The 18,830-nt window shown below is 42.5% G+C and overlaps 1 protein-coding gene across 2 annotated transcripts in view; it reads right to left on the bottom strand.

Annotated features, from left to right (window-relative positions):
* Positions 1–17,172, bottom strand: part of ACTN2 (actinin alpha 2) — a 56,733-nt gene extending 39,561 nt beyond the window's left edge. The window contains exons 1-3 of one of the 2 annotated variants that reach the window (XM_053382597.1): positions 17,027–17,172; positions 7,140–7,254; positions 5,252–5,371 (exon numbers count right to left, since the gene is read on the bottom strand). In XM_053382597.1, the coding sequence (XP_053238572.1) occupies positions 5,252–5,371; positions 7,140–7,164 (145 nt within the window). In that variant the 5' untranslated portion in view covers positions 7,165–7,254; positions 17,027–17,172. Of the gene's footprint in view, positions 1–5,251; positions 5,372–7,139; positions 7,255–15,046; positions 15,480–17,026 lie in introns of those variants that run through there. The other variant, XM_053382596.1, reaches the window with a different exon arrangement.
* Positions 17,173–18,830: the final 1,658 nt, after the last annotated feature.

Here is an 18,830-nt window from a genome sequence, read left to right as displayed (position 1 = left end):
AGTTTGCAATAAGCCGCAAAAATCTTTAGAGCTCTGCATAAACCAACTCTAGAGTAGGAAAGGATCGCTGCATCGTCGGCATATAGGAGCAAAGGGCAGCGAAAATCAGCTAGGCGGGGGGCATGAATGTTGGCTTGAGACTCATTCAGAAAGAGCTTCATATCGCTAATAAACAAGTTGAAGAGGAGTGGGGCCAAAATGCAGCCTTGGCGCACACCTCTATTTATTGGGACCTCGTTGGATAGGTTTCCCGCCGGTGTGAGTCTCACTCTAGCCGACGACCCATGGTGTAATTGGGTTATAAGCCATAACAGCCTTCTATCTATGCCCCATCTCTCTAATTTCTTCCATAGGCAGTTTCTTGGGATACTGTCGAAGGCAGCCTTACGTCTATAAAAGCGACACATAGGCGCCCCCGACTCGGGGCAGAATATTTTCTGGCAAGATGATACATGATTACCATATGGTCAGAGGTCGAATAATTGTTCCTAAAGCCCGCTTGCTCATGGCCAATCAAATTTGAGTCGTTTGCCCAATGGGACAGCTTAGACAGCAAAAATTTTGCATAAATTTTTCCGATGATAGACAAAAGGCTGATGTTCCGATAGTTCTCCGGGTCAGCAGGGGGACCCTTTTTATGGACTGACACGATCACGGCCTCCTTCCATGACCGAGGGATAAGCCCCGTAGAATTAATTGCATCAAAGACTTTGGCCAGAATTTCAGCCCACCACCTCGGTTGCGCAACAATAGCCTCAGCAGGGACTAGATCCGGCCCGGGGGCTTTGCCCGTTTTCAGATCTAATATCAAGTCCATTATCAGGTCTGGGTCGGTGGAGGGCCACAAAGGTAGATGGTTGGCTCGGAATTCCATGGATGAGTTGGATTCCTCTGCCAAGGAGAAATATTTACTCAAGAATTGTTCCCATGTGGGCGCAGGGATAATCGTCAGTGGGTACTTCCTTCCTCTTTTGTTTATCAGAGCCCAAAATTCTTGTGGTCTGCGGGATCTCGAGGCCGCAATCAAGGCTCGCCAACGCTTTTGATACCACTCGCGTTTGGCCAGCTTTAAAGTCTGTTTGTATGCTCTTTTGGCTTCTAAATAGGAGGATGATAGAGCCTGGGCATTAGAGTTTTTGTATTCATTATAGATGGAACGAAGAAGGGATCTTGCTTGTTTGCAAGAGGTGTTAAACCAAGGGGCCCCAGCACTGCAATGCGCCACTTTCTCCTTTTGAGGAGGTGATGTAAAAAAAGTGGTAAGGTTTGTTATAAGAAGGTTAAAAAGTTTCAAAACCGAATTGGAATCTTGTAAATCAGTAGTTATTTGAGGTAAGTAGGCAGTGATTTCCCTATGGAAAAAAACCTGGTATTTTTGGGCCACAGCCTCCGACCATTTAATCCCTCTTATTTTGAACGATGATGAGGTTTCCAGAAGGACTGAGTGTTTATTGTCGTTCTGGCACCGGAACAATGACAAAGTGGTCACTATTGGGAGGTGATCACTGAAATGTTGGTTTTCAACTTGGAAGGAAAGTACATTAACGGCCAGATTTGCGGAGATAAAGAAGTAATCGATAACACTGTTAGATGTTAGTCCCAGGTGAGTGAACTCCCCCGGTATATCGGGGGGGAAGGTGCCGTTCAAAAATACTAGATTCAGGCGAATGGCCATTTGGTAAAGGGTCACTCCTGCTTTGTTTACTCTGTTGTCCTTTGAAGTTCTAATTCTGGCATGTTCCAAGTCAAAATTGTCCAAACATGGGGGAGTCCACCATTTGGACTTGGTTAGTAGGTCCCAATTTGTGGCAATACGAGCATTAAAGTCTCCCCCAATTAAGGAGTACGAGTTAGGGCATTTGGTATGACATGTCAGTAGGTGATTTTCAAATGATTCCCATCTCCAATCAAGATCAGGCGCTGAGCCTTCGGGGGGGAGATAAACATTAGTAATTAGTAATGAGGACTTCCCTTCTGTGATCAGTCCAGATAGAGCAAAAGGTGGGGAAGCCTGTACCAGAGTGAATTTGGCGTGAAGTTGGAGTGAGATCCCAATCAAAAGACCCCCTTTGGGGCGTCCACCTTTCAAAGAAGGGGAGGCCGGAAGTGTTAGAAGATCAAAGCCGTCTATGGTAATCTCTTCCTCATCCCATGTTTCTTGGAATAGAATGATTTTAAATGAATTTATGTACTTCCTGAATTCGGGGTCTGATTTTTTGGTTCTCCAACCAGCAATGTTCCAGCTAAGTATTGATAATGTCGGGTCCTTGTGCTGTCCCAGTAATTGTCACTTTGAGTTGTTTAATGGGTTCTTGGAGGTAGAACGAGGACCCATAAGGAAATCGGTAATTTTAGTTTGTGTGGATAAGGTCTTCTTCTGTGTTAATTGTATCGATGATTTGGTAACATTAACAGGCAGGAAGGGCTTTGCCAGGAAGGAAGAATTAGGCAAAGTTGGTGAGGTCGGATGCTGTTCATTGAGGTGAGTAGTAACAAGTCTTTGATGGGCTACACTAGTAGATCCGTCAGAGTTATCAGTCTTAACCAGGGTAGCGCTAAGAGGTGTTCCAGCCATCACTTGTAGTTGCTGCGCAGATGGAGAAGAATTATCACACAGATGTATTAAAGGATATGAACGTGAGGATGGTGCATGCATAGTCATTTCCTGGTGATCTTCAGGCAGGGTAGATTCTAGCTCAGGCATTGAGGCAAAGGAGTCATCAACTTCCATATTTTGATTGGGCATAAGGTCTGAGACAGGAGTATTGAGTTTATCGACTTCCTCCAGGGTAGAATGGTGCTGTTGGTCAACAGGTGACTGCTGATTCAGATCAGTAGGGGGTAACAAGGTAGCAGGTTGAGAAATTATCAAGGCATTTGATGGAGACGCCATGTGGGACGTGGAGCGCCTGCTCTCCTCTCTCATCGGTATAGAGGGGTCCCCTTGCGATAGGAGTCTTTGTTTGAGTAGATCCAATCTATCGAGAATAGCCTGCTGTTCTTCTGAAGGGAGTTTTCCATAAGAGGAGATAAGATTTCTCTCTTCAGGGATATTCCAATCTCCGCTTGCAATTGGATCATTCCTCAACGTAACTAGATGGGCACTTGGGGTCGCAGGTGGAACAGGGGATACCTGGCTAGGTGTTTTTCCCGTTATTATAGGAACAGAAGAAGGAAACAAGCGTTCATTGCCAGTTAAGATGTTGGCAAAAAGAGGTTTAACACTCGTGTCCTTAAAGACTCTTGTTGTTACAATCTCCCAGGATGCCAGCCGATCTTTTTGTCTTGCAAGAAGATGTGGAATCCTTGCAGACTGGAAGGAGGGCATAAATTTCCTTGGCCAGGGCGTGGCATTTAGGGGTGCTACAGATATAAGATCTATCTGGAAAAAAGGAATATTTAACAAATCACGTAGGTACCCTTTAGCCATCCTCAGGTTATTCCACCGAAGACTGGGGGCGTCACGGGAAAAAATGGATAAACATATTTTATTAGGTTGAAAAATCAAAGATTGCTTATTCCTTTGGAGCAGTGGCAGCCTGCATCTTAGGCCCTTAATGAGAGATTTCTGATCAAGTTGTCTCTTTAAGGCACTTACAAGCTGCACAGGAGATTGATGCAAATTAGATGGCTCAGTTGAGGAAGGTAGATGAGCCAGGAGGGCCTGTGAAAGTTTGTTCAATGACAAAGAAATCCCCTCCAATTCCTTGAAAATGAAGCTTAAAGTCCTGATTACCAGTTGTATTTGATCAGGTACTAATTCATGGGCAGTTTGCCCTAATGCTTCCCGTTTCAGTGACGGAGGGGTAATTAAGGTGTCGGGGAGGAGGGCTTCCCTATGGCTTCCATCCCCCGCTGGATCAGCTAGCTTTTCCAACTCTCCTTGATCATACAGAGGCCAGAAGCGGTTGTATGTTTCGACCGCAGAAACAATTACTTGCTCCGTTTTGCTGTTATTGTTAGTATATGGTGGGGGAGATTCAAGCTTTGACTGCTTTACTCTTGGAGGTGAACAACCTTTCTCAGCAGATCTTGGTCGCTTGCCATGACCCATTTGTCGCTGTCTCACTAACTACGGAGGTTCAAAGTAGAGGTAAACGGAGATAAAAGAGAACTTATCTTTTATGGACGCAACTCCTCTGCTACTCCTCCTCCACTGCTCAACATAACCCAGTCTTCAAGGCGGCGTTACTAATCAGCAGAAGATTTGAATATCCTTGTTGATACGTATATTGGCCAACCATAGAAGTAAAACGATTAAAACTTCTAACAGAGGTAAAATGATTTAAAAGTCTAATAAAAACAGCTATAAAGGCGGCTGTAAAAGGCTATAAAAGGCTATAACAGGTTTGTAATCCGGAAGGTTCATGAAGGAGAAGTTGTTACAGCCGCCATCTTCGGGCTCCTCCTCCTTCCAAACTAATCATAACTGTATTGAATGAACTGAACATGAATATGAACTGAACATCCAAAGATGTTGTTGATAAAAGAAACAAATTTGGAACACACAAATGCACACATGCGCGCACACACACAGTATTGGTCCTGATTTCCTAGTTGAGTTTATATGGCAGTTCCATATAAATCTTTATTTCCACCTTCATTGCTCTTTCCCATCCACAGCAGACAATCTCCCCTTTAGGGTTGTTTCCCAATTTTTATTAAAATTGTTGAACTGATTCATGTTCCCTAAATGACCAAACTCCAAGACCTGAATTAAACATGGTTCCAGGCTTGTTTAAAAATACTACAACCAATCCCAAATTTATTCACAGAGTGTTCTGTGCAGCTGCCTGTTGTTTAAACCAGAGCTCTTTGCCTATGTATGAAACATTAATAAGCGCACAACTGAACCGTGAGTTGATGGCCCAGTTCACAAAATGCCTCACAGGTAAAGTCCTTGTTGTTACATGATCTGCATCACATTTAAAGCTAACTTAAGCCCAAACTCTGTGTTTTCCTACCTTTTTCTTTCCAACATCTAGTTTTATGCAGTTGATCACAGAGAGGAAATTATAACTAGCGCAGAGGCTATGCTGTGAGTTTTCTTTTAGGTGAAACGTATTAAATTCACAACCTTGGCTGATAAGGTGTAAAATAGTCAGTCTGACATGGAGTGGTGACAGTTTGAGAGAAGACAGAAATGAATGTTCCAAAATGCCCTTTGCCATATACTGAATCAAACCAGCTCTCAGAACTGTAATACATCATGGCTGAAAGCCAAGCCTTGTTGTTGCTATCTTCTACATACCTTCTGCACCAATCGAGACAAGTTTGACACCTTTGCTAGCTATAAAATCCAGGGCTTTGTTGACATTTGCAATTTTATGGAAACGCATCTTTCCTCTGTCTGGCTTTGGAAGTCTTTCTCCTGCAGGGAAGCAAATCAGATATATTTATTGACATTGACATGTGGCTCCAGGCACAGGCTAGCGACTAGACTGGTGAAGGGAGCATGCTGTTGCTGTAAACTATCTATACACCAACCCGCATTACAGGTCTGTCTTATCTCCAGAGCCCATTCTCCCCTCCCTAAAGCCAAGTATAAAAGTGACTCACTTTGGAGATTTTTTTGTGTAGGAGCAAAAATCCCCAGGCCAAATTGTTTTATCTGTCCAAAATATGTCAAATAAACTGTGTGCTCCCTTTTCAGCTTATTTTTTGTTAGCACTTGGGAGCGTTTTACTATTAATAATAAAGCACTGAAGTCCTAATTCACAGCTCATCCTGTCATTGTGCTCTAAGGATCCAGAAGGGCATCAAGCCCATCCTGGCTACACCATTCCAAGGCATAAGAACAGAGCTATGCTGGATCATGCCCAAGCCCCATCGAGTTTAGCATTCTGTTCCCATGGTAGCCAACCAGATGGCTATTTGAAGCCAAGGCTCACTGGCAACTGATATTCACAGGTATATTGCCTCTGTCCTGCAGGTAAGATATACCCAAAAGGAGTAGCAACCTTTGATATCCTTATTCTCCATTAATTTATCCTGCCCCTTTAAAAAAATCCAGGTATGCAGCTTTAAAGCCATTTTTTGTCTTGTAATTTTTGCCATTATATGAAATAGTTCAATAAAAAATGGGCCAACTCTTTGCCTGTCTATCTCTCTACACACACAATAGACATATGCAAATAAACAAAACAAAGTTAAAAAAAGGAACAAAACTAATACTCAATAGCATCTTTAGTTTAAATTACTCTTTCAGTTCATAGTATCAGTATAGTATCAGACAGACCCTTAAAAAAAAAAGTATTCTTCTTCAGCCAAGTAACATGTACAAAAATGCATATACTAAAGTATAGCATGCACAAAACACATATATTGGTGAAAATAACATAAAAATGTGTGACATTAGGGAAAGTTGCTTTGTGTCACAGTTCACAGGCTAGCTGCCTAGTGAAATCAGAGACGTAGAGAGCTTCTTCCAGTTATTTTATTTAAATCAACAGAATACACAGCGAGAGCATGAATTATGCTCCCCTCATTCTCAAGATGTTGCTCAGAGTGCCCGCTCCACCCACCCCCCTTGCGGTACTTCCTAGCTTCCAAACCCCTCCTTACTGCCTACAGTGGCAGGCAATGGAATCTTTCTGTCTCTGTTCAGCCTTCTGCTCTAAGATGCAAAGGAATCGCCTGATCCTTAGAAAAGGAGGAGGTTCTACCAGGCTTTCAAGTGACATAGTGCCCACTGACTGCTGTGCTGTTTCTCTCATTTCTGAATCCTGTCTCTGTTCAGGTCTAGAGCATCTGCTAGCTTTCTCCTGCTCTTCACCCTCCATTTTTCCCAGCTCTTTGCTTCTTCTTCTAGAGCGTGTCCTGTTCACCACCACCAAGAACCTGGGTCCATACTATCATCATCTTCCTCCTGCCTGGAAGTCTCTTGGGGTGGAAGTCTCCACCAATGTTCCTCATCTGCCCAGTCCCTGACACTTTGCTAAAATGTGTGTCTTAGGCATTTTCATGACAACTTTTAAAAACACACATGCACATGCCATAAACTGATGTGGAAATGTGAAGAACTGAATTTAATACTGGAAAACATGAGAAACTAAAAGGAATAGATTCACCTGCCTCTAAAGCGATGGCGAAATACATTTTGACAAGATACATATCATTTGCTGCCTTCTAAAACTAACCTGAAATGACCTCCAAGAGCAACATCAGTTTAAGGCCATTCCTGAAATCCTCTTCAATGTTCTCGATCTGCGTGCCTGCTTTCCGTAGGTGGGAATTGCACCATGCTGTAAATGTCTGCAATCACAGATTAAGTGTGTTAGGAAAAGATGGTAAACAGCTATTAACAGGAAATGTTAGAGCCTTCGATAATTTTTTTTAGGAAACTTAGTTTCAAAGCAATGCTACAGCTTAAGTGAAGATACTAACATTCCTGAATGTTTAGCATTGCTGTTGACAAATGCATGAAAGATATGTCTTGTGTATTTTTCAATAGCAAGGCCATTTATGGTATTTTACCATTCTTATGTACATATTAAGCATCACGTCACACATTATGCTGTGTCTCTCCATTGGATACCTTCTATTGCCCTCATAGCACACATATGAAATCAACACACATTATCTGCCTCACCTGTTACGGTACATCCTATAGATTACATGTGGTGTACACACTAGTGGCACAACAATGTCTAGTTGGAATTAAGTCCCATGGATTTCGTTGGGGCTTACAGCAAAGAAAGCATGTATAGAATTGCACCCTAAATTTGTGACATGTGAAGTGGCCTTAAAGTGGGCCAACAGATGCCTGGTGATATGCTTATAACGGGCAGGGTCTCCTTCCACTGAGAGACCTCAAAAACCACAACATGGTAGAACAGAAGTGGTTTGCCTGGTGGGGCAGAGCCGCTATGGTAGCTTCCTGGGAGGTGGGTCACTATTGCTTACCAGGAGGGACAGTGGGAGGGGCAATGCAATACAAGCCAATTCTGTGATGGGAGTTTGAAAAGAGTAGGCCATCAAGTGATAATTTTAGTCACCTAGTGCCATAAGAATCAGTGCTGCTATTAAAAGCAGGGCAGACCCAAAATACTGTGCATGTATTAGCAAAAACGACATACACAAATGTATTACATTTGGAGAAATTGCCTGGCAGGGATGTGTAATTAGGGGGGAAACACACTAAAATGCTGAGGAGTTTTCATGAGAACTTTTTAAAAATTCTAGAAACATAGGAAATGAAATTCATAAAAGGCCCAACAAGCCAAATGTGCAGAACTGAGGAAATTCCATTGCCTTTTGTGCTATGTAGTCCTCTTTCTTGAGCCTTTCATAGAATCATAGAGTTGTAGAGTTGGAAGGGACCACAAGAGTCATCTAGTTCAACCCCCTCCAATGCAGGAATCTTTTGTCCAACATGGGGCTCAAACCCACAACCCTGAGATTAAGACCTTCATGCTCTACCAACTGAGCTATCCCTTTATTCTGTTTCCATGTGCTGGGACTGGGAGCATGAGCTGCTGTCTCTGACTAATCTATTCTATTAATAGTCATTGCACAACTATTCAAAATATGCTCAGGTCTTAGCGATCAAGCTGTGGCCAACATCTAGCACTGTGCCCTGCACATTTTTAATCCTTTAGGATTTGAAAAGGTATTGCATTAATTAGACAGAACAAATGCCCCTCCCTCACTGCTCAACACATAGAAGCAGAGCAGGGTATCAGATGGAAGTGAAACACCAGGTGGAACTTGGAAGTCCATGTAGCAACCATGCTGCAAGCAAATACAAGGAAAACTCAGTTTTTGCACTTAGTCTCACAAAGATTCCACCCCCCCCCCGCCATTCAAGCTAAACACACCTGAGCACATCTTTAAAAGTGTGGTGCCAACAGAAGATAAAGGAAAAGCCAAAGCCTTTCTAGGTGATCAGGATATTTCTTTTCTTTCTTTTTTCAGTCTCAAGGGCCACATTTCCTTGTGAGAAACCTTTTAGGGGCCGCATGCATGCCAGAACAACAGGAACAGCTCTTACGTGCTAGAGTAAGATACGATGCAGTCATACAAATGTCAGAGCTGTCCAAAGGCATACACATCTCTCCAATTGGGCAAGCAAAATGCATTGCCATAGGATATATTCCACCAAGGAGGGGGGACACCCCAAGAGGGTTTAGAGCAGGGCCAGAAAGGAGTGTGGCTTGGTGAGGGGATGTGGCCTGTTAAATAGCCTGAGGGCCAGATAAAGAAGATTGCAGGGCCACATTCAGCCCTGGGCCTGAGGTCTCGCACCTTTGACTTGGGGGCTAAGATCCCCTTTTTCTCACCACCAAACAATGAGTATGGCTTATGACCCTCCAATGCAAGCCAGCACAACCAGTAACGCAGCCCAAATAACCAAGTGTTATTCCTCCCAGGGGCTTGTCACGCCATCTCTTTTAGCACCCAGGCAGCAAAAGAAGAGGCTTATCTAGTCCCTAGCAGGCAAAAATACATGGCCTGGATCACAAGTTGTGCAGGGCTGTTCTGTTAGAAACATATTGTCTGGTCTAATACTGACTTTTTTTAACAGGTTCAATTGTAAAGGAAAATTGCCAGCAAAATACAAACAATCCACAGAGAAGGAAAGTAAAACGAAATACACTATTGACTTGACATATCAGGAATGGTTTGCTTATTCTGGTTCCCCCCCCCCCATACTACAGAATCCACAGGTGTGATGCTTTATTAGAATTTAGAGAGCAAAAATAAAAGAAAAAACTTGATTCCTTTTCAGATCTGCAAACAGACTACTTGAATACAGATGAGGACACTTTATCATTCACACAGAATGTAGTAACGTTTGTGCCCAATTTCTACTTTCTATTTTTAATCTGTCACAAAGATTCCACCCTTCATTCAGCATCATGAACTTCCTGGTTTGTTTTTTTAGTGTCTTGGTTTTGCTGTCGGTTTTGGGGTGTATGTAGGTGTTTTGCTTGTGGCTTGGGGGTTCTAAGCATTGTCACTTTTCCTTCTGTGAAATGAGTACAGTGGTACCTCCAGTTAAGAACTTAATTCGTTCCGGAGGTCCATTCTTAACCTGAAACTGTTCTTAACCTGAGGTACCACTTTAGCTAATGGGGCCTCCCACTGCCGCCACGTGATTTCTGTTCTCATCCTGAGGTAGAGTTCTTAACCCAAGGTTACTACTTCCGGGTTAGCAGAGTCTGTAACCTGAAGCATTTGTAACCCAAAGTGTTTGTAACCTGAGGTACCACTGTATTTTGAGATGCCCACACCACTTTTTTAGATTTCCGAATGTGTTTGAGGGCATAAAAAAGTATGGAACCCCTGCATTAGAAAGCAGTCTGTGGCTCCATTTATGCAAAAAAGTGGTCCAAACACGTAAACTCTCAGTGTGTTTGTAAACTATTAATAGACTATTCTATACATTCCCAATGCTCAGAAGCCACAGCACTGCAAGCACAACTGGAATTCCCTGGAAAAGGATCAGATTCAGGCAGCTGCTGCTGACAGAAGCTTTGCAGAAGGGATAGTGATCTTGTAACCAAGGGGACCCGGCCTAAATCCTTACTGGTGGATGTACCAGGACATGTGTGCCTGCTTGAAAAGAGAACTGCTTAAAAAAGAGGATGAAAAACTACCGCTCAGTTGCAAATACACCCTTTGGGCAGACTTCTGCTTGCACACTAGAAATTCCCCTTCCTCTCCTTCCCCTGACAGCCTCTTCTGCTCACCAAATCTACTCTGGACAAGATTCTGCAGGTGGTTGGAAGCTGCAGGGAGGAGGCGGAGTAGGCCTGTTGTGCAAACAAAAGTTCAATCCACTCACATATAGGCACCATTGGATTTCACCCATATAAATTAGTACATGCAATATTGTGCAAATCTGCATCCTTTGCAAAAAATAAAATAAAATTCCAATGTCTAAGTGGCCACACTAGCATCTTTAGTGCAGATAGTGCCCTGAATGCATATTTGGAGCTGTGTTGATTTGCACTTACAGTTCCCAGTAAACATATTCTGACACATGATAAGGTGGTGGTGTGAATCAACCCTATCGATGAATTAAAATAAATCACTGTATTAAAGAGTGGCTGAATCTAACTTTAATTGATCTGGTTTCATTAACTTGTTTTATACATTAAACAATGACTTTCATATACAGGGACGGTTTTATTAAATCTGCCATCATTCTTAACTTTAGTTTCTTTCTGTTTCCCACCTACTCCCCTGACACTCTATGCAGCACCCTGCATGAGCACACCACATTTATAGAAAACTTTGAAACCGAGAATTCCCCAGTACAGGGTCTGAATTATTGCAGACCATGAGACCCTATGAGATGGAGTTATAATTAGGCGTCACGTCCATTGTAATCCTAAGGACGTCATCATGTGTAACCAGCAACTGTTGACAGATCTCATACCATGCATATCCTGAAATGGCAAGTCTGGAGAGTGCAGCCCACAATAGAAACAATGGCATTTATTTTTGTCCTGTTCCAAGATTGTCTCATAGAACATGTATGCTAGCCAACTGCCAGGCTTGCTTGAAGATCACCGTTCAATATTATATTACTCGTTTGAACAAAGCTCAACAACCAGGCAGCTACAGTCTTCTCGTCGTATATACGGACATCAGGAATGTACTTTGTGGAGCTTATTATAGCACTATGGAGAAGAGTCTGACACCCTCAGAACTTTTCAAATCCATCAATCCTACTGAGAGAGGATGTTGTTCAGACTGATCTCCAAGCCATGGAAAAAAGAATGCCTTCTATCAGATACTATTTATAGACATGTGCATCCATTTAACATTTGTTTCAAAGGTTCAGGACAATGGAAAGTAATAATGGTTGCAATCCGCTAGCACTACTGCTGCATAGCCTCCATTCACATCTGTGGGACTTGCCAAGATGGGGTTGCCATATTTAAAAAATCAGGACAGAAAAGTTGTTGAGGGTTTTTGTTTGTTTGTTTGTTTGCAAAATCACAAAGAAATTGGGCATTTTTAAGCTTTTTTTTAAAGGAAAATCGGCAAAAATGACACTGCTGATATCAGTTGCTATACGTCCGAATTTTCCCAGACATTTAACCGATTTCTCCCAGGACACTGCTTTCGGATACAGTATTCCATGTATGTCCAGGATATTCTGGACATATGGCAAACCTAGAATAAGTTCCATTGAAATTAATGGGTGGCTTCTTCAACTGGATCCTGAAATATTGTCTAAATATTGGTGTTAAAACCACAATGTTTTCACGATTATAAAAGCAAATGACATGTTCATTGGACCAATAGCATGTTTTCATGCTATTGAAATTCTTTTGGATCACACAAGTAGGTTGTGGGTGTTTTTTTAAAAAAATCCATGCTTCATTTTAAGAAAATCAAAATAATAAATAAGTGTAAATTATTCTGCTGGGAATCCAGGTAGATAAGGCTGCAATCCAAAGAAAATCAGCCATGCTTTACATTACTGAAACAAATGGGAAATTTATTTAGGCATGACAAACTTTATTGTGGGCCAATAAATGTTTGTATTCAAAGTCTGAAGCAAAAGTTTCAAAAAAACCTTGTAATTTATTTTCTTTTACGGGGCCACACAACCTTCAGTTTCAGGTGAGAAGACCATTTGTTTGAGAAGTTTTATTGCTGCAAATCAACTGTATGATCAGAACCAACCCTTGATTAGTCCAGATTATAATAATTTCTCATTCCAAGAGAGGGAACCAATAGATTTCACAACAAATTTGTCACACTGCTTTTGAAAATATTTTATATCCTATCAGCTTGCTAGCCTTATACAGATTAAGATATTTTTAGTCTTTGACTGGAAGCATGTAAATTCAAAGATTGTCTCTTGAAAGATCAATGGGGCAGGTAGGACCCTGGCTTTGGAATGCCCTCCCTAAAGAGATATGCCTAGTGCTGGCTTAGCCATCCTTTAGCATCAGGTTAAGACACTTTTATTTACTCAGGAATTTTAATGTGTATAGTTCCTGCATCTGCCTAGTTCTTTTTACTTTTTATAATTCATTTTCCTTTCTTTGACGGTGGTTGCCTTTTGCTAGCGTTTCACTACATTTTGTATTACCTTTGAATCAATTTGTTATCTATATTGTTGTTTTGATGAAGGAAGCAGGGGTGTAGAGAAACATTCCAAAAAAATAAAATCTGGCTCAGATTCATGTTAGGAAATGGTCAACACCATGGAAGGCAACAGTTCAAAAATACTGAAAGTATTTTTATTAGCCGAAAGCACTTTCAAACAAAAGTGGGGGAAGGGGGAATTACCCACGAGTAAATTATTCCATGGAAATCCTGTAAAAATGAAAAGGTAGCTAAACAAGAGCTACTTCTTTGCTCTTGTGATGTTTTCATTTAATTCCATGGGGTTTTTGCAGGAGAACTTCCTAGGGAAATTATAGTCAAGTGCGCTGTACAATAGATTACAAGGCTAGGACTGAAAGACCCAGGTTCAAATTTCAACTCAGCCATTGGGTGACTGTGGGCCAGTCACTATCTCACAGCCTAACCTACCTCACAGGATAAAAAAGGGGCTGGTGAGAACCATGTATTCTGTTTTGATCTCCTTGTACGAAAGAAAAGATATAAATTAAATTAAAAACAAACAAACAAAAACCCCACTACATCAGCCTTCCCCAACCTGGTGTTGTCCAAATGTTTTGGACTACAACTCCCATCAGGTGCTAATGGGAGCTGTAGCCCAAAGCATTTGAAGGGTGCCAGGTTGGGAATGCCTGTAGAGTTGTACCTCGGGTTACAGACGCTTCAGGTTACAGACTCTGATACCCAGAAATAGTACCTTGGGTTAAGAACTTTGCTTCAGGATGAGAACAGAAATTGTGCAGTGGCGGCACAGTGGAAGTGGGAGGCCCCATTAGCTAAAGTGGTACCTCAGGTTAAGAACAGTTTCAGGTTAAGAACGGACCTCCAGAATGAATTAAGTTCTTAACCCGAGGTACCACTCTACTACTTTTTACATTAAATATTTAACTGTGTTTAATAAGTCTCTTTTGTTCTATTTGGTTGGGATCCAACTCATGAGTTTCATCAGTGGAAGCCTGCACAAAGAATTCTGGTTGTACAATGGAACTTTCCTCCTTTTCTCCTCCTGTGTGCCCCCTGAAACTGGCTTGGGGACAGGGAGGGACCACGAACCCCTCCCCAAACAGCACACACTCTGGGCGTGGGGGGGGGGAAATCATTCCATCAGGCAAGCCAAAATGCTTGCCCTGGTGGAACTATCACCTTAGCGTGACATTGAATTCCTCCCTTTATTTCATTTCATTTAAACAATGCTACAGTAGGCATTCTCAACTTTGTGATTTTGCTGTTATCGCCACCAATTGTAGCTTCCCTCCCACAGCAAATTGTTCTCCAGGCACCATCCACAGTGCCAAACCTGAGCACCCCTTCCTCACAGCTGCCATTGAAAACAACACCATGGAATAGAATCATATAATCAAAGTGTAGAGTTGGAAGGGACCACAAGGATCATCTAGTCCAGTCCCCTGCAACGCAGGAATCTTTTGCCCAACATGGGGCTCGAACCCACAACCCTGAGATTAAGAGTCTCATGCTCTACCAACTGAGCTATCCCTCATCACCCATTGAACAGAACATGCACAAAAGTGTACAGGCTCCTTGAGCAAGTGAAGATGAAACTTCACCCATTTGGTGTCTCTGGGGACCAGTTTACATTTCTCAGTTTAACCTACCTCACAGAGTTGTTGTGAGTACAGTGGTACCTCGGGTTACATACGCTTCAGGTTACAGACTCCGCTAACCCAGAAATAGTACCTTGGGTTAAGAACTTTGCTTCAGGATGACAACAGAAATCGCGCAGTGGCAGCGGGAGGCCCCATTAGCTAAAGTGGTGCTTCAGGTTAAGAACAGTTTCAGGTTAAGAATGGACCTCCGGAACGAATTAAGTACTTAACCTGAGGTACCACTGTATATAATTGGAAAGGGGAAGAGTCATGTACACCACCCTTAGTTCCTTGGAAGAAAGATGGGATATACTGTAAATCCAGTGAATAAGTAAAGAATCTTTCCTGACCTTTCTTTGCTGTTTCTCCCATGCAGGGTCCAGGAGCAGGTCCCTGTCCCATTCTTCCTCTTGGTTCATATACTCGTCCTCTTCATACTCATAGTTATAATGTATGCTAGTGTCTATTTGGGTTGTCATGTTGTTTTAAGAATCAGACGGCTTTTCACACCTGCAGAGGTTTCTTGGCTCTTAATAAGAAGTTCTCAAAAATAAATTGATCAGGCAGGCAGGCAGGCAGGCAATTCTGTCTTTTTTTATTTTCTTTCTTCTGCAGGAAAGTCTTGCTGGTGTGTGAGAGAGGGAAGTTTTCAGGTTGCAGGTTAAGAGCTTGCCTTCACTTTCTTCCTGTCTTTCTTTCTGCCCCTGGACTGCTACTGTGATTCTCTGAAAGGAAGCCTGGCTCGTGCCGAAGGCTGATTCCGATTCTGCCTCTTATCCCCTTGCCTTGTCACGTGTCTCTGCACTGCCTCCCACATCCATCCCCCTCCCCTCTTTTCCCAAGTCCCTCCTTAGATGCTCGCAAGCCGAACTTCAACAGGCTGAACAATCTCCTCCCCCCACCTTAAAAAGTGGATAAAATAGACGTGTGTATTTTCAATCTTAGGAAAAAGGATGATAAGCCTGCCATGCCCTATTGTCCTTTTTCTAAGGAACATCAGGAGAGAGAGTTGCAAGAGGAGAGAGGATGCTTTAGAGATAAAGTCTCCGAACCTCTGGGGTTTCTCCACTCAACTGCGCTGGATTTAGGAAGGCAGTTCCCCTTGGATTCAAGCAGAACATGGCTCTTATTCCTTGGCTTCTCAGCCTGCTTTCTTGCTTCTACCTTCTAGCTCACACACCTCAACTCTGGCCTTTGTCTTTCTAACAGACAGTTGAGAGAGGGGTGCCACCCATTTGTTTTCTAGCACAGAACCACTTCCTTAGTTACCTTAATGACTCATACATAGGCCGTTACAAAGAAACGTGCCTGGCTATTCCAGCAATCAAATCCTTGTCGGATCCAGGCATACAGTCTACTGCCCACCCCCCAAATTCACAGCAATACAGATGCTAAGTATCAGGAAAAGGCTTAGTTGGAAAATATGGGAAGTTCAAAAAACAACAAGCCTCTACAATGAAATTAGATTGGTCCATAATTAGTAATGTATTTTGAAATGTTAATTTCTACATAGAAATTCTACAAGCTTGGAAATAAACATGTGATTTGTACCAAAAAAAACCCAAACCCACATGGGGGAATTATTCACAGGTGACCAACACCCTAAATTGTAAACATACTCTTTGAAATAATCATTTTTATTTCAATGGAGCTAATTTTCATGCAAGCACATTTAGCATTGCTGCCTTATTCTGGCAGTCTTATTAAATTTAAAAAAGGTTACCCCAAAATGATCTGTGAATCAGTCTTTCTCCCTGTCTGTTAAGGCACTAGAACTGAAGAAACACCATCCAGGCTTACAATGTAATACACACGGTGACAGGTGGAAAACTACAAATAGTGCTGGCATAAGGTTGGAAAAAATGGTGCGACACATCCAGGATTTTAAAAATGGTTCTACAAAGGGAATGCAAGGGGAGGGAGTGTGGAGCAGAGAGGGAGAGAAAGGGAGGGCAGGACGGGGTTTAGAATAACCTATTACAAGCTTTCAGACAGTCATGTGTACTCAGCTGCATTTCTGTTTCACATTAGCTCGTGAAATTTCCAGAATAATAAGCAAAGGGCAAAAAAACTGGATTTCTAGAGCCACTTTGAAGTCTAAAATATATACAGTAGTTAGTAAAATCTCTCCCCCCCACACACACAGTGCTTTCACTATTTTGAAATATGTGCCACACTTTTCAACACTGCTTTAGACTCAATCTCTGTGGTACAAATTTAGCAGACTGGATAGTTGCTGACTCCATCACATTGACATCCCTACTGAACCCATCCTGCCCAACCCCACCTAGACTTCACACTACCTGTTCCAAAGGATGCTGTGCCCTTACCTGGCATCTTTATCAGAAGCACCAGCTGGCCACAAAAGGGTTCTCGCCCTCAGCCCTGGTATCCTTGTCCAGAAGAGGGGTTGGCTCAAGACAGCAGCCATGAATCTTGAAGCCAACCATGATGCTGACATGAATCGCAATCTGTTTCAGTATTTTAACTTCCTGTGTGTTTTAACGTATTGTAATTATTGCCTTATTTTACAGTTTTATCTTTTTTGTAAAGTGATGGCTATAATGTTCATAAAATATAAATAGGAAAACAAGCTGGTTAGGCCTCATCTTGATCTAAAGCAAGGGTGAGGAAACTTTATCTCTCCCCCATCCTGACAGACCTGCTTTGAGAAGTCAGCAGAACCATCCAAGTTGAACTGAACGATCTGTACTTTAGCTGGACTTAGATGTCCCTCGGTGATGGGAAGTTTAATCTATTGATGATTAATGCCTATATGCAACCTTTGCATTGTATTTGTGTTAACCAATCAGCAACAAGCACATATGTGGCAATGCTGTAATATTCAATAAAAGGGACTCCCCGAGACATGCTCGGGAGATGCCTCCCATATGACACTTGTCATTCGTCTGTCGTTTATTTCAACCCAACACCTCGGGGTCCCTTCCCACTTTATAATTCTGTGATTCTATTATTTCCATCCTGCTTTCTCTACCTGCCCCACAGCTTACAATAAAGAAGTCATCAGGTATGTGTGGTTCAGGGAAAATGACTCCACGGGCCAAATGAGAAGGTGTGGTGCGCCAATTTTAGCCCAAGGACCATAGGTTCCCAACCCCTGATCTAGTGAATCCAATCAGGGCCTAGTCAGTCTGAGAAGTTGATGCCAGTAAATTACACCATCCTTTGACCATGTGGCCAAAACTGGAATCAATTTGTTGGCTTTGTCTGTAGCAATCTCTCATTTAAATACAGTACAGTGGTACCTCGGGTTAAGTACTTAATTCATTCCGGAGGTCCGCTCTTAACCTGAAACTGTTCTTAACCTGAAGCACCGCTTTAGCTAATGGGGCCTCCTGCTGCTGCCGCGCCGCCAAAGCATGATTTCTGTTCTCATCCTGAAGCAAAGTTCTTAACCCGAGGTACTATTTCTGGGTTAGCGGAGTCTGTAACCTGAAGCGTACGTAACCTGAAGCGTATGTAACCCGAGGTACCACTGTACATTCAAATAATTTCTTCAGGATAGTATTCCAAAGGTTGTTCACTGAGGGCTGTATTCAGCTAAATAATGGTGCCAAGTGGGAAGACTTCTACTTACCCAATGGGACTTTCTCCCCTCCTTGAGTCATCCCCAGATCTGCTTCAGAGGATAGGGGGAACCGCTAGAGCAGATGTAAGGGACACAGGCCAGGAGGAGAGGGGCAGGATGTTTCACTGTGCAAGGAGAAAATGGAACTTTTAACTATGTTGAATTCTACCCTGAGGCATTTTTGGGGCTTACTTTCCAATGCAGCCCCACATGTGCTCGAAGGATGGACCCTTGAGGACTGAGAGCCCCTCTGAAGTAATATTAATTGTATCACTGAGATGCAGCTAGAAGGGGAATCTGTGGAGGTAGAAAACAGATCTGACCCACAGGCGCCAAGATTCGCCAGCAGGAGAACTTAGCAGAGTTAAAAACACTTTCAGCATTAACAGTAGTATAGCATGGAATATATGTTGTTAAACCCAGTGCTTTTTTCTGGCGGTACGCATACCCCTAAACATTTTGTGAATCTAAGTTTGGCCTCATTGAGGGGCAGTATTTCAATGTGAGTAGGAAAATGAGAGGACCCCTAAACATTTCTTTAGGGG

The sequence above is a fragment of the Podarcis raffonei genome, chromosome 3 (genome assembly GCF_027172205.1).
Source record: "Podarcis raffonei isolate rPodRaf1 chromosome 3, rPodRaf1.pri, whole genome shotgun sequence".
NCBI classification, from domain to species: Eukaryota; Metazoa; Chordata; class Lepidosauria; order Squamata; family Lacertidae; genus Podarcis; species Podarcis raffonei.
The sequence above is the reverse complement of the archived record's forward strand: the minus strand, read 5'-3'. Positions and strand labels throughout refer to the sequence as shown.